At 44.3% G+C, this 14981-nt stretch overlaps 1 protein-coding gene across 3 annotated transcripts in view; it reads right to left on the minus strand.

Annotated features, from left to right (window-relative positions):
- LOC136864297 (E3 ubiquitin-protein ligase Hakai) overlaps positions 1-13224 on the minus strand; it is a 232004-nt gene extending 218780 nt beyond the window's left edge. The window contains exons 1-2 of one of the 3 annotated variants that reach the window (XM_067141089.2): positions 13013-13224; positions 12823-12913 (exon numbers count right to left, since the gene is read on the minus strand). In XM_067141089.2, coding sequence (XP_066997190.1) covers positions 12823-12913; positions 13013-13120 — 199 coding nt within the window. In that variant the 5' untranslated portion in view covers positions 13121-13224. Of the gene's footprint in view, positions 1-12822; positions 12914-13005 lie in introns of all 3 variants that reach the window. The other 2 variants (XM_067141091.2, XM_067141093.2) reach the window with 2 other exon arrangements.
- Between the last annotated feature and the right edge of the window lie 1757 nt (positions 13225-14981).

A 14981-nucleotide genomic window follows, 5' to 3' on the forward strand; every position in this document is an offset into this window, starting at 1 on the left:
AGGACAGGAATTACTATGCCCTCTCACCACTGAGACGGAAACTCATCATCTATCCAGATTCGCTTGAACACACAAAGGAGATATAACAGACTATCCTCACTAAGGTGTTTCAACATCTGGATATGGACATTGTCTGGCCCAGGAGACTTGTCCGTGCAAAGTGCCAAGGCGCTGTGGAGTTCCTACTCCGTACCCTCTGATACTTGAGTGGCAAAACTAAGGTGATGACGTTCTGCCTTCCACTTCAGAACGAGAAAATCACAATGGTAATTCCCGCAGCCAGACACATCTGGGAAATGTCTGGTTATATGGCTAGCAATCAAAAGCGGTTCAGTGACAATACTGCTGCAATGGAAATTCCAGGTAGAGAAGTATATCCCTGGATACCCGAAATACGTCAAAGTATACCCCACACTTGAGATGAATGAGTATGTGATGTCATAGACGACACATATCTCTCCCACGAAGCTTTCTTACTCTGTCAAATTAGAAATCGCGCCTTAGCACAGAGTTTCTTAAATGTTTTCAAATTGGCCACAGTAGGCTGCCTACAATAGCGTTTATGAGCGGGACAGCGTTCTTTGATAGCTGCTGCAATTTTTTGTTCCACCAAGGAACGAGTTTTCGGCGAGGAAAACGATGGAATAGACTCCTCAGCAGCAGGAAGAATAACTTGAGTTATGTAACTGATATTGCCGACTTTCCGCCCGTGCACGTCGTTAAAGACATCTAGTGATGTGAACTTTGGCCAATGAGCATGTTTAAAAATCCATCGAGGAGGAGCCCCGACGGATTTTTGTTTCAACAAAGTAAGAACAGTGGGAAAATGGTCTCTGTGACAGAGATCGTACGTGTGTATTCCACTGAAACCGTGAACCAGCGTTCGGCTACGTAGACTGGCGTCTATGCAAGGGTATGTGCCACAACATACACTGAAATTAGTTGGTTCACCTGTATTCAAAATACATAAATCCAGCTCTCTTGGTAATGTTTCCAACTCCCTTCCCCTGGGGCAGGTGATTCAGTGCGCCATATATGGTGATAGGCATTTAAATCGCCCAGTAGGAGGAAGCTGATCTGTAAGATCACTTACATTATTTATATTAAGAGGCTGGCCTGGTTGAAAATAAACATTACTCACTGTTGCTATGACAGGCAGCAGAACACGAACTGCTACAGCCTCCAGCAGAGTTCTTAGTGGAACCTCTTCGCTATAGGTATCAGAACGGACAAAAATACCAACTCCACCAGAAGACTGGTCAGCATAATGTCGTTCTGTCGAGTATAGTCTGAAATTTCTCAAGATCGTACGATGACCAGTTCTGAGATTAGTTTCCTAAATCCAGACTATACTCGTTGAATACTCACTAATTAGCTGGCATTGATAGCAGCACACGGGAGGTGGGATGTACAGTATCACATCAAAGCGACAGGTTGTTACCTTGACTTTTTCTGGACACTGACAATTAGAAGGAGACAATGAACGCACCCGTGGCAACGTCCTCGCCGTTGACTTTGCACGTAATGCGCCGGACGTGTCACGCCACGGTGTTTCACGTCTTCCATCAAATCATAGTCAGTGTTCAAGATGAGATTGCGGTGGATAATAACTCCACAAACCAGATCCAAGGTCTTGTGCTCTTCCACTTCGACGGGAATATTACCAAAGTGGTCGCACTTGAAAAACCAATCAGCCTGCAGGGCAGTGCGCGTCTTTAGCAACAAACTACCATTGCGCATTTTCTTCGGATCTTCCAGTTCGCCGTAGACACCTCTGTGCCTACTAAACAAAATAGACTTTACCGGCTTGAAATCACTCCCATCAGTTCTGGTAGCAACCAGAAACCTAAGGAAGGAGGGTCCCATTCCTTCAGGCTGTGCTTGTTCCCAGGGGGTTGAAACCATCAAGGAATCACAAGTTAAAGACTTCGGTGGGGGACCACCTTGGGCAGGCTGAAGAAGTTTTGAAGCCGCCCGAAATCATCCTCCCCAAATGCCACCCGCTCCGATCAGGGGCCTCTGTAGCCCAGCCAAGGCAATACACACCTGGTTGTAGCAGGTATTGCCCGGGGTCCGATGTTGGATGATGCCTAATACGGAATGAATGAGGCAATGAGCACTACGACTCCCTTCCTCTAATCACCTGCAATACCATGTACCCCATAGCGTGTACAGAGTAATAAACACAGAGAAAACATTTTTTAAAAATAATACGAGGATTGGGGCAAAAGTCATGGCAACTATTTTTTTTTTACTTGTAGATATATGAACGGATCACAAACGTATATGTGTCGTGTGGAAATTCTGCAGGCATAGTGTGTATGCAGAACAGATGGCTCTGTGATAGTTGGTAGTAGCGCAGCGAGCGCTATGAAATCAGTCAGTTGGGGAGTGTCTTGTGAGATGGAAGTAACTCATGTTGAGCAGCGCACTTACATCAAAATAGCCGTTCTCCGCGGGAGAAGTGTGATGGAATGTTACAGTGAATTAGTTGAAGTCCTTGGGAATAATGTCCTACCATACTGTACAGTAGCACAGTGGGTAGGAAAGTTTCAGCAAGGACGTGTGTCAACCAGTGATGAGCAACGTTCGGGACGACCTGTTAGTGTGCGGACCGATGTAGCACGTGCCATCATCGAGCAGCTCCTGGATGAAGACAGAAGATGGACGCTACTGGAGTTGGAGTTAGAGAGGGCAAGTGGCATCAAGAAACGCACCGTACACAGAATACTGCGTAATGAGCTGCAACTGCGCAAAATCGCATTGCGGTGGGTACCACATGCACTGACGGAAGTTCAAAGGTGGGTGCGCTATGAAATATGCTCCGACCACCTTGCACGCTGGCAACAGGACGGCAATCAATTCTTGTCACGAATAATCACCATCGATGAAATTTGGGCCAGAGCATATGAACCAGAACTGAAATGTCAGTCCGCGGAGTGGCAAAATGCTGGATCTCTAAGGAGGCAGAAGGTCCGTCAGAATCCTTCCCCAGTCAAATTGATGGTGATCGTCGCGTATGACATCAGGGGTGTCATTGTTTGCCACTTTGTTCCACATGGCAGAACAGTGACCGCACAGTACTACAGGGACTTCCTCGTGCGACAGGTACGACGTGGCGTTCGGGAGAAACATTCGGATCTTGTGGACAGTGTAATAATCCTGCATGACAATGCAAAACCACACAAAGCAGAGTGTGTAGGGCAGCTACTGTGACGTTGGGGGTGGGAAGAATTGGAGCACCCACAGTACTCTCCCGACATTTTGCCCGGTGACATTGATCTCATTCGAAAAATTAAGGAACCACCACATGGTAGGCGGTTTGCAACATGAGAGGACATTGCTAATGCTGTGCGCCAACTGCGCCCCCCACATCGTTGGCAGCGTATGGTGTCAGTAAAAGGGGACTACTTTGAGGGTCTTTAGGCCCAGGTTTGTCATGTCAACTTTATGTGTACTGTGTTGTCATTCTTTTGCACCGGGAAGGCCATATTGCCCTGTACACTAGCGTAATAAATTAGTGTGTTAAGATATTTCAGTGCTATTAATTGTCCACACATGTAGTTAACACCTTATCCTTTCGTCTGTATATGTTACATTTTCCAACCGGACTGGTATCTTCAAGAAAAAAATAGTTGCCACGACTTTTGCCCCAACCCTCATATTTCCTTCTGGCCTTCGGCTGTACAGGGACCATGTTGTCAGGCGGATACTACAGCATGAGTACATGGTGCTCCCACCCACAGCTTCCCGGGTGGTCACAAGCGGGCTTTCAGGTGTAATCGCACACAGAAGAGGCCCATCTCCGAGCAACACGCACATCAAAAATTTTGAATCGGTCTACAACTAACCCTAAAAAATAAAAAATAAAGCGGGGACCGATAGCCACATGACCCTTTTAGTCGCCTTCTACGACAGGCAGGGATTACCTGTGAATGTCCAACATATGATACCAAGCCACAATCCTTGTCTGCGCCAAGGTCGCCTTTTACAACAGGCAGGGGATACCATGGGTGTATTCTTCATCTGCATCCCCCACTCACAGGGAGTATATATATATATATATATATTAATGTTATAATTATTCCTACAACATTGTCTTCGTCTGGTATACATGTTTTAGTTATCACATGATTTGTTTAATTTTTATTTGGCTGAAGATGGCCACTAAGTGGCTGAAACTAGTCCCAAAACTTATGTAATATCATTTACTATCCGCACACTTTATCTTGGTGCATTTACATCCTAGTGCTGAATCGGTCGACCTCGGCGATCTTCGAGATTCATACTGGCAACCTTTGAAACACAAACTATGAATCGCTTAAGCATCGTTGTGCGACATCTGGCGTAAACTTTACGTACTGGTACTGTTGTTGTTCACACATCAAAGTCAAAGTATAGAATTCATGCTAGGAACAAGATTCACATCGAGAGATATGTTTTATAATGTTATATAATGTGTATGTGACATAGTTGTTGGCTTAAGATGATAACGGTTTAGAAATTTCATATCGATCGATCATATTCTCGATTCAATTCAGATTTCATTTTCATTCAGTTGGCAGCACCAGGCAGCACTATCGATACCGGGACAGCTCCCTCCTTACTGCGCACCCCGTACACAAATGCATCAAGATAAAGTGTGCGGACAGTACATGATATATTGTATTGAAAAGGTGAAAACCTCTTGTAAATTTATTCTTACACAGGTAAAGGTTAGCAAATATTTTTTGCGTGATAGCCTACATACGGATTAGGAACATAATTGTGCAAAGTTAATAAGCAAGGTGCATATTTGTGTAGCCCAGTTTTGGATAATGGAAAAATCGTGACATGGCTTACTAATGAGGAAAACATTAAAAACCAGGAAGTGGACAGACTTCCGCATCTTTCAGTGGTGGTGCGTATGTTGAAACTCGCACCTTCGAGTTTTGACTCATTTCAATTCAAGTGTTGTCGCATTCAAGGTGACGGTCAAAGTAATCCTCTTGTGCATGGCTGAGTTTAACCTCCAAACACTTCATGGTCGACGAGTGTGAAACGAAAGCAATGTTTAATAACCCAGTGCTCCGAAATATAAGGCTTCAGCTGGCATTTGCTTTACAAAGAGTTTGATCTGAAAATTATGCGCTGATAGATTTATGGGCCCCAGTGCAAATGTTTTGATATATGTCGTCTGGTTTACATAACTTTTAATACACCTGTCATTTAACAAGACCCAATGGAAAAGGTTTTCACATTTGTTCCCTCGTATTTTTCATGCCTTTTAATACACTGACTGACAGGGCAAATGCAACACCAAGGAGGAGTGGTTCGAAAGGGATGAAAGTTGGGGAAAAAACAGAGTCGGCACGGAAGAATAATTGATATTTATTTCAAACCGATATGCAGGTTACACAATGCGCACGGCATCGACTCAGTAGGATGTAGGACCACCGTGAGCGGCGATGCACGCAGAAACACGTCGAGGTACAGAGTCAATAAGAGTGCGGATGGTGTCCTGAGGGATGGTTCTCCATTCTCTGTCAACCATTTGCCACAGTTGGTCGTCCGTACGAGGCTGGGGCAGAGTTTGCAAACGGCGTCCAATGAGATCCCACGCGTGTTCGATTGGCGAGAGATCCGGAGAGTACGCTGGCCACGGAAGCATCTGTACACCTCGTAGAGCCTGTTGGGAGATGCGAGCAGTGTGTGGGCGGGCATTATCCTGCTGAAACAGAGCATTGGGCAGCCCCTGAAGGTACGGGAGTGCCACCGGCCGCAGCACATGCTGCACGTAGCGGTGGGCATTTAACGTGCCTTGAATACGCACTAGAGGTGACGTGGAATCATACGCAATAGCGCCCCAAACCATGATGCCGCGTTGTCTAGCGGTAGGGCGCTCCACAGTTACTGCCGGATTTGACCTTTCTTCACGCCGACGCCACACTCGTCTGCGGTGACTATCACTGACAGAACAGAAGCGTGACTCATCGGAGAACACGACGTTCCGCCATTCCCTCATCCAAGTCGCTCTAGCCCGGCACCATGCCAGGCGTGCACGTCTATGCTGTGGAGTCAATGGTAGTCTTCTGAGCGGACGCCGGGAGTGCAGGCCTCCTTCAACCAATCGACGGGAAATTGTTCTGGTCGATATTGGAACAGCCAGGGTGTCTTGCACATGCTGAAGAATGGCGGTTGACGTGGCGTGCGGGGCTGCGCCGATCCTCGTGTGCTGACGTCACTCGGGCTGCGCCTGGACCCCTCGCACGTGCCACATGTCCCTGCGCCAACCATCTTCGCCACAGGCGCTGCACCGTGGACACATCCCTATGGGTATCGGCTGCGATTTGACGAAGCGACCAACCTGCCCTTCTCAGCCCGATCACCATACCCCTCGTAAAGTCGTCTGTCTGCTGGAAATGCCTCCGTTGACGGTGGCCTGGCATTCTTAGCTATACACGTGTCCTGTGGCACACGACAACACGTTCTACAATGACTGTCGGCTGAGAAATCACGGTACGAAGTGGGCCATTCGCCAACGCCGTGTCCCATTTATCGTTCGCTACATGCGCAGCACAGCGGCGCATTTCACATCATGAGCATACCTCAGTGACGTCAGTCTACCCTGCAATTGGCATAAAGTTCTGACCACTCCTTCTTGGTGTTGCATTTGCTCTGTCAGTCAGTGTATTCTCATCTTTAGAAATGGTAGATAGCTTATATCCTTCACTGAACCCGTATATACACGATGTAAAGTGCACTCATGTCGGAAAAAAAAATATATATATATATATATAAAGTGTTTAAATATCCCTGTTGTAGAGTCTTCATTCGTGTATTCAATAATACATTTTCTCGCATAACACAATCTCTTTATTTGTCCCCCTGCAGAAATGTCCCAATGAGTTTTTACTGAATAAACTAACCTCTGAAATCAGTCATTAACTCTCTGCTGTATTTAGAGGTTATCACATTCTTACTTAATTTCGGTACATAGCATTTAAAATTTACTTAAGCCCTTAATTCTAACGAGTTATCTACTGTTATCGGCAACATTATTCACACATTTAAAATTCGGAAAAACAAATTTTTGAACTGTATTTACAAAACTCCAGTCGACAAGTATTGGTAATCGACTCTGGCGTCCCCTTCAAGTTCGAATGTCGATGAGGGAGCTTGCTAGTGCACATAGTGCGAAAACCATACCGAAGATGGTCAACTGCATTTAATATAATCGCAGAAGTGTATAAATATAGACAACGGAAAAAATAAAGCATGCTAAATTGCTTGTAATAAAGGATGCATCAGTAATAGGGTTCTCGCTGTAACCGAATGATAATACAGTTTCATATAGGAATTTTGAAGGGACAGAAAAAAGCTGTTGTTACAACAGTTCTAGCTATATGCCGTACTTGCTATATCGGACTTCTACTGTATATTTGACAATGAAAGCACAGCCTACTTTAGGTTCTGCCCTCGAACCATCCTTGTAAACAACTACAGAGTACGGATACCGGCCAAAAACGGATAGGAATATTCTCTGAAAATGAAGGGGTCCTTGTTCTTTTGGGCCGGTGTACAGATCCAGGATTATTTCAGGTCGTCGTATTAACCAGTGGTCCCCAGATTGGGGGGCTGCAGACAGTGAAAAAGGGGGGCGCCGGCTCTAATCGAAATATTTATATTTCATATTCTGTAACAAATATTGCTATCCTCAGATTCTCACATCCATAAACCTAGGCAGGAAGCTCTTACACTGCCATACAAGACTAATAAACCCATACTTTTACTGTCTTATTTCATAAGAACTGACCAGTAGATCCTGCCAGCACGTATTCTGAGAAAACGCCTTGCTACTCAATGTTCGTTATATTATGAGGAAGTAGAAATTATGCAAAGCTTACTTGAAATTCCTTTCAGAGGAAATGAAAATGAAATGGCTTATGGCTTTTAGTGACGGGAGTGTCCGAGGACATGTTCGGCTCGCCACATGCAGGTCTTTTGATTTGACACCCGTAGGCGACCTGCACTTCATGATGAGGATGAAATGATGATGAAGATGACATACACACCCAGCCCCCGTGCCAGCGAAATTAACCAATGATGGTTAAAATTCCCGACCCTGCCGGGAATCGAACCCGGGACCCCTGTGACCAAAGACCAGCACGCTAACATTTAGCCATGGAGCTGGACCCTTTCAGAGGAGAGATGTGTTCACTGTGATGTGTAGGAACCCACCAGTCTGCCCGCGGAAGAACATTTACTTTTATAACCTAATAAAAAGCAGCACTTGGCATTCTCCATTGCTGAAGTAGCTACTTGCATTCCTAATGGCCAACATAAAATGTGATTTTACATCATTCCCGTCAATGGTGATAATTAGATTCTGTTATCAGTCCCGGCAGAAAAAAAGGCACAAATACATAATAATAATATTATTGGCTTCACGTCCCACTAACTACTTTTTCAGATTACAGAGCTGCCGAGGTGCTGGAATGTTATCGTGCAGTTCCCTTACGTGCCAGTAAATCTACTTACATGAGGCTCACATATCTGAGCACCTTCAAATACAACCGGACTGAGCTAGGATCGAACCTACCAAGCTGGGGTGAGAAGGCCAGCGCTTTAAACATCTGAGCCACTCAACCCGGTACACACACAAATAAATAGATACACTGCTATCGACCTAAGCCTATCTCTGTCATGAGAACACTGGCCCCTGAGGGGTCACACTCCCTTCAAGCATACTGTCCACATGGCAAGAAAAAAGTTACAATTCACCTTTCAAATTAGTGCTTATCTTTGTGCTGCTATCGCCCTAAGCCAATCTCTGTCATGAGGACAGTGACCCTTTCGGGGCCACACTCCCTTCTAGAGGCTTTTATCTATGGCTGCAGTGCATACTGTCCACACGGCAAAATAAAAGGTTATAATTCACCTTTTGAATTAGTGCTTATCTTAGTTCCGCAGTAGGCAGGTTAGTAGCGTTGGGGACCGCCAGACCATCTCCTCTGTGAGAAGTAAACAAACTACAGTCATTCCCCGTGTAGCTGAATGTGGAGAATATTGGGTAGCACAGCGTCAAATTTAATAAGCTGTCGGGAACGTTCAAAATGAAACAGGACTGAGACAGGAGGTTGGCCTCACCTCACTCCCGCTCAACTGTGTTCTGGAGAAAGTCATTAGAGAATGGACAAATGAGTTGGCAACAAATTATATCCAAAGGAGTATGAGTAGGCTGCAAAAAAAAAAGGTATTACATTTGATTGCTTGGCCTTTGTTGATGATGTAATGATCTTCTAGTCAACCTCCCAACAGCAGTGAAGCAAGTAGAAGTATTAGATGATGTGGCTACTAAGAATGGTCTGAGAATCTCGTTTGAAAAGCCTATGTACACTGACTCAGCTACAACAAACCCTATCCAGAAGAATGAAATGGATGTATGGAAATATCAGAACGACTGAGAAATGTAAGTAACTGGGTGAAATCCTTACTCCTGATGGTTAGGGGAAAGGACAAGGAGGATGGAAAAGGCCTTTACACTGTGCCACGATACCTACAGATACAGACTGATCTCCGGTGTGCAGACTTAGGGATGATAAAAATCATATAAGAATGATGTGCAACGATACCTTAAGCAGCAGAAAGGAGAGATCCTTCCTTCATGCTTGCCAGAAACCCACCATCCCGCCCCAAAAAGTATTCTTTCTTATATAGAAGAATTAAAACTGAGACTGTGTAAATGAGATGATAGCGACCATGTGCTGTGTTCCTATTGGCCGGCTAATGTTCGCGAAGAGTTCCTATTCGCCGGACAAGCTTTCTAATGTCTCCGACAGAGCTCGCATCGGGTGCAAGTACAGGGCTCGCTGTAACCTATCTTTGCAAATCCAGGCCAAGCTCTGTCATGAGAACAGTGGCCCCTTTTGGGGGCCACACTCCCTTTGAGAGGCTCTTAACTATGGCCCCGGCACATACTGCCCACATGGCAAGGAAAAAAAAAAGTACTTTAGCAGCTCTAATCTATCTTTGCAAATCCAGGCCAAGCTCTGGTCTTGTCACTAAGAATGCGCAAGTTGGCAAGCCTCCCGAGTGTTACGTGACGTCGCCCATGTCACGCCATGTTGGATGTCTAACCTCACTTTCGCACACAGAGTACGGAAGCTTTACCTGATCTCCTTCTAGGCAAAACTGAGGTACTACTGCACAGCAGTCAGACCAGAATGCCTCTACGCAGCAGAGATACTAGCCAAAATAGATGAATACACACTGAGAAAATAGAAAGCAAGTTTCCCAGGAAAATTCTAGGACCCAGGAAAGTGTCGGAGGGTTTAACAATACATCTGAGATTCGATAGAGAACTGTATGAGAGAATAGAGAAGATTACCAACCCAATCAGTAATAGGAGACTGACCTATTATGGACACCTATAGAGAATGAACCTGGAGAGATTGGCTCCTTAAGAAAAATAAAAGTGCATGAAGATCTAAAGGAAGGAGGCATAAAACCCAAAGAAATTCTACAGAAAGAAAGTTGTGGATATGCGGAAGAATTCAGAGATGCATCCTGCTAAATCACACAACATCGATAGAAAAGCATCAGAAGATAATAATAAAAATAATAATATGACGTTGGTTCTACTAATCTAACTAGATACCAGGAGATGGTTAGTGGATATGCTCCCACTATCCCACTGGTTTTAGTAGCAAAATACTGTGCACAACTATGCCCAATAGCCCACATGCAACATTAAAATAAATGGCACACCCTACATCGTCTGTGGGACAATACAATCTTTTTTCTTCTTTTTTTTTTTGCTTCACATTGCACCGACACAGATAGAACTTAGGAGACGATGGGATAGGGAAGGCCTAGGAGTGGGAAGGAAGTGGCCGTGGCCTTAATTAAGGTACAGTTCCAGCATTTGCCTGGTGTGAAAATGGGAAACCACGGAAAACCATCTTCAGGGCTGCAGACAGTGGGATTTAAACCCACTATCTGTCGGATGCAAGATCACATCTGCGCGACACTAACAGCACAGCCAACTTGCCCGGTACAATACAATCTACTCTCCCACATACTGGCTACTTATCTTAAGTCAAGGTGCTGCTTCCGTACCCTGTGAGCAGGGTTAGGGATGATGAAAAACATAAAAATTATGTGCAACGATACTTTAAGTAGTAGAAAGGAGAGATCCTTCCTTTATGCTTGCCAGAAACCCACCATCCCACCCCCAGAAGTATTCTTATTTATATACAAGAATTAAAACCAGACTATGTAAATCAGCTGAATGAGACCATGTGCTGTGTTCCTCTTGGTCGGCCAATGTTCGTGCTTTGTTCCTATTTGCCGGCCAAGCTTCATATAGTCTCCGACAGCTTACATCGTCTGCAAGTACAGGGCTGCCATATTCGCTAAAAGTAAGAGAACCACCCATTTCAAAGTTGAGTGTAAGTAAGAAAAACGCCACTTCACAAGTGTCGTGATGTGCTGAATGTGCATGTTCTATCTGTGATATCATAACCTTGTGCAATGATGAAGTAAAGTTCACAGATCAATAGTTTTGTCAATAACCTAACCTATCCAGACCAATGGTTTTGTCACTAACCTACCCTAACCTATCCAGACCAATGGTGGTGTCATTCAGGATACTAGAGGCCTAACGGCTGCTTTGCATATCTAACCTGGGAACCAGTTTGCTTGCCAATGGCCTGGTCACTAGCCAGACATAACTAATCCAGACCAATGGTGTTGTGACTCCCCAAACCTAACCAGTCCAGCCCAATGGTCTTGTCACTCCCTGGACCTAAACAATCCAGTCCAATGGTCTCGTCACTAAGAATGCTTAAGTTGGCAAGCCTGTGAAGTGATACGCGATGTCATCCAAGTCGTGCCATGCTGGATCTCTAATCTCAGTTTCGCCCACTAGGTTTTAGCCAAATAAAATGCCTATATGACAGACCAAAGAATGTTCTTCACAAACGGCAGAAAGATTGTAGGTAATCAAATGACAAGCTCCTGAGGAAGGAAACAAACCGCGATTTACACATCGAGTAAGCCTAATTTTCACAAGCAAAATACCTTTTAGGAGATGAATTCAACAAAATGAATGCATTGAAACAAAGTTGGCAATAAAACTGTCCTCCACAATGCCGAAACCTGCCCTGCACTTTTAGAAACACACTGGATTTTAACAGCCTGGAGGAATATGATCCACCATCCTCAATCGCATGTGAACTGGCAATAAAAGATGAACACAAACTCCAAAAGTTGGAGAAAAATATTGTCACCAAAATGTAACAGCAGTACTGAAAAGGCAAATAATTCTGCACATTATGTATGAGATAGTATCCTCCTTGGTCACAACCGAAACTCCAGTGACATCCAAACTGTGAACACTGGAATGATGGACTATACCAAAAATCTTGATATGGTATCTCAAGATCGTTTTATCATTTAATGTATTATCATACATGTATGTTACCAATGGTTACTACTGGAGTAGTGGTTTGTAACTTACATATGCTCTCAGACATTTGTGCGATCATCCAACCTAACAAAAAATTAAAAACTAGACATAAAATCAGTGCCACCTCAGGCACGACTATATGTTAACGAACAGTCACAAACGATGAAAAGGGAATCGTAGAACAAACGCTACTAGATTTCCCGGGTTACCAAGATTAGTGAACAGACATACTCAATCACAATAAATAATTCAAACGTTCGACTTCTGTCGAAACCCATGACAGCCGGTGGTAAAAATGCAGAAAAATGAACTTGACATATGAAATGTCTAAATTAAGAAAAACGCTTATGCAAGCAACCACAAAAACCTACTCTTCGGTGGGAGTCTACTTTCTTCGTTTCTAACCTCGGGAGGTGGTTCTACAGGTGGTTGCGGGGGCTCTTCTTCGTCACTCTCGATCACCTGAAAAGAAAAAAAAAAAAGGTATGTAGAGCAAGTATTGGTTATCGAAATAATCATTTAATAAGAATGCACATTTTATGCCCGAAACATACTCCACACCTTGACAGTTTTCTTGCCTCGTCCACGGCCCCGGGCCCTTCCCCTCCCCCTTCCGCGGCCACGACCGCGTCCTCTTCCACGCTTAGGCCCACCTTCGGTATTTTCCATGCTTGACAACGATAGAAACAAGTTCGTTCAAAATCTTACAGAAGAACCACTAATTACTCACTCTTCGAACTCCCTCAAATCTAACAAGCGCCATTAACTACACTATTTCCAATTTCCACTGCAGCCAACACAGGGAAATCAAACCGACTGGCATGATCACAATCACAAGGGTTGCCAACTATTAATTCAATTACCGGCAAATTTAAAAAACACCACATGCCAATTTATGAAACATGCAATTCTCAAGAAATATTTTCAAGAACTGGTAGGAAATAATAATGTCACTAACCTGATTCACTTTGTTTTAATTATCATTTCTGTAAAAATTATGCAGAGAATAAACACGTCATCCATGAGGAGATTCCTCGTGAAGAAGAAGTGTATGTACCGGACACAATAATGACTATGTAGATGAAATGAAAGGGCGTATGGCTTTTGGTGCCGGGAGAGTCCAAGGACAAGTTCGGCTCGCCAGATGCAGGTCTTTTGATATGACCCCGTAGGCGACCTATGCGTCGTGATGAGGATGAATTGATGATGAAGACGACACATACACCCACTCCCCGTGCCAGAGGAATTAACCAATTATGGTTACAATTCCCGACCCCGCCGGGAATCGAACTCGGGACCCCTGTGGACAAAGGCCAGCACGCTAACCATTTAGCCATGGAGCCGGACACTACGTAGATGATGTCCCATAATAGACAGTTAATCTTTCAAGGCTTTGGGGACCACGTTTTCGGCCAAAGTTTCTGGTAGATTTAATCCAGAGCAGAAATCTTCAAAGAACTTTGGTATTGTTCCTCTGGTACCAATCAAGAAACCTAAAACCTCCATATTGTCCAATCAATGTACGCGTCGGTAGAAGGGTCGAGTTCGCACATAAATGCTTTCCTTTTCCTCGTGTATTCCACTTGATTAGTTAGCGTACTATTCAAACAGGATCGAAGGATCAATAACACATCATAGGCGTTGGTTTTATCAAGGCGAACATATCAATCTTACTGCTACTGCCGTTCTTCGACAGCCCCACAGTGTTTCATCCAATACAAGCTAACTTATGTGGACAAAATTACTTTTCGATATTTCTTAATTTCTGGTAGATATAGGGTGGGTATAGGGAATATTATAAGACCATATATAGCATTTTATGAATATAATGCATATTGATTAATTATAAACTTAATTGAACAACATACTTGACTTCATTCCTTAAACTCCCGTTGAGGAGCATAGGGCCGAGACAAGGTTTCACCACTTGGTTCTGTGATGCGCCATATGTTTCAACTGTCCCAAGTGTACCCTAGCTGCTCACTCTCAATCATCACTGATCTCCTCCATTTCACCTTAGGTTTCCTCTCCATCTCCATCCCTGGAGATTGCACTCGAGAGCTTATTTTGCTATTCTGTCATCAGGTCTACGCAGTGTATGGCCAATCCACTGCCACTGTTCAATCGGTATTTGATGCGATCTCTTCCACAGATCCTCATCATTTTCCACTCTCTTTTCTTAATCTACTGCTCAATCGGTAATTGTTGCGATCTCTTCCACAGTTCCTCATTTGACACCACTCCTGGCCAGTATATCCTTAACATGTTTCTAAGATATTTGTTCACAAATGTCTGAATTTTCCGTGTCAAAGGGTTGGTCACTTTCCAGATTTCACACGCATAAAGCAGCACAGACTTCACATTGCTGAAATGAAATGTCGTATGGCCTTTAGTGCTGTGATATCCCAGGACGGGTTCGGCTCGCCAGATGCAGGTCTTTCTATTTGACACCCGTATGCGACCTGCGCGCCGTGATGAGGATGAAATGGTGATGAAGACAACACATACACCCAGCACGCCATTGGAATTA

This window comes from Anabrus simplex, chromosome 2, assembly GCF_040414725.1.
Source record: "Anabrus simplex isolate iqAnaSimp1 chromosome 2, ASM4041472v1, whole genome shotgun sequence".
Taxonomy (NCBI): Eukaryota; Metazoa; Arthropoda; class Insecta; order Orthoptera; family Tettigoniidae; genus Anabrus; species Anabrus simplex.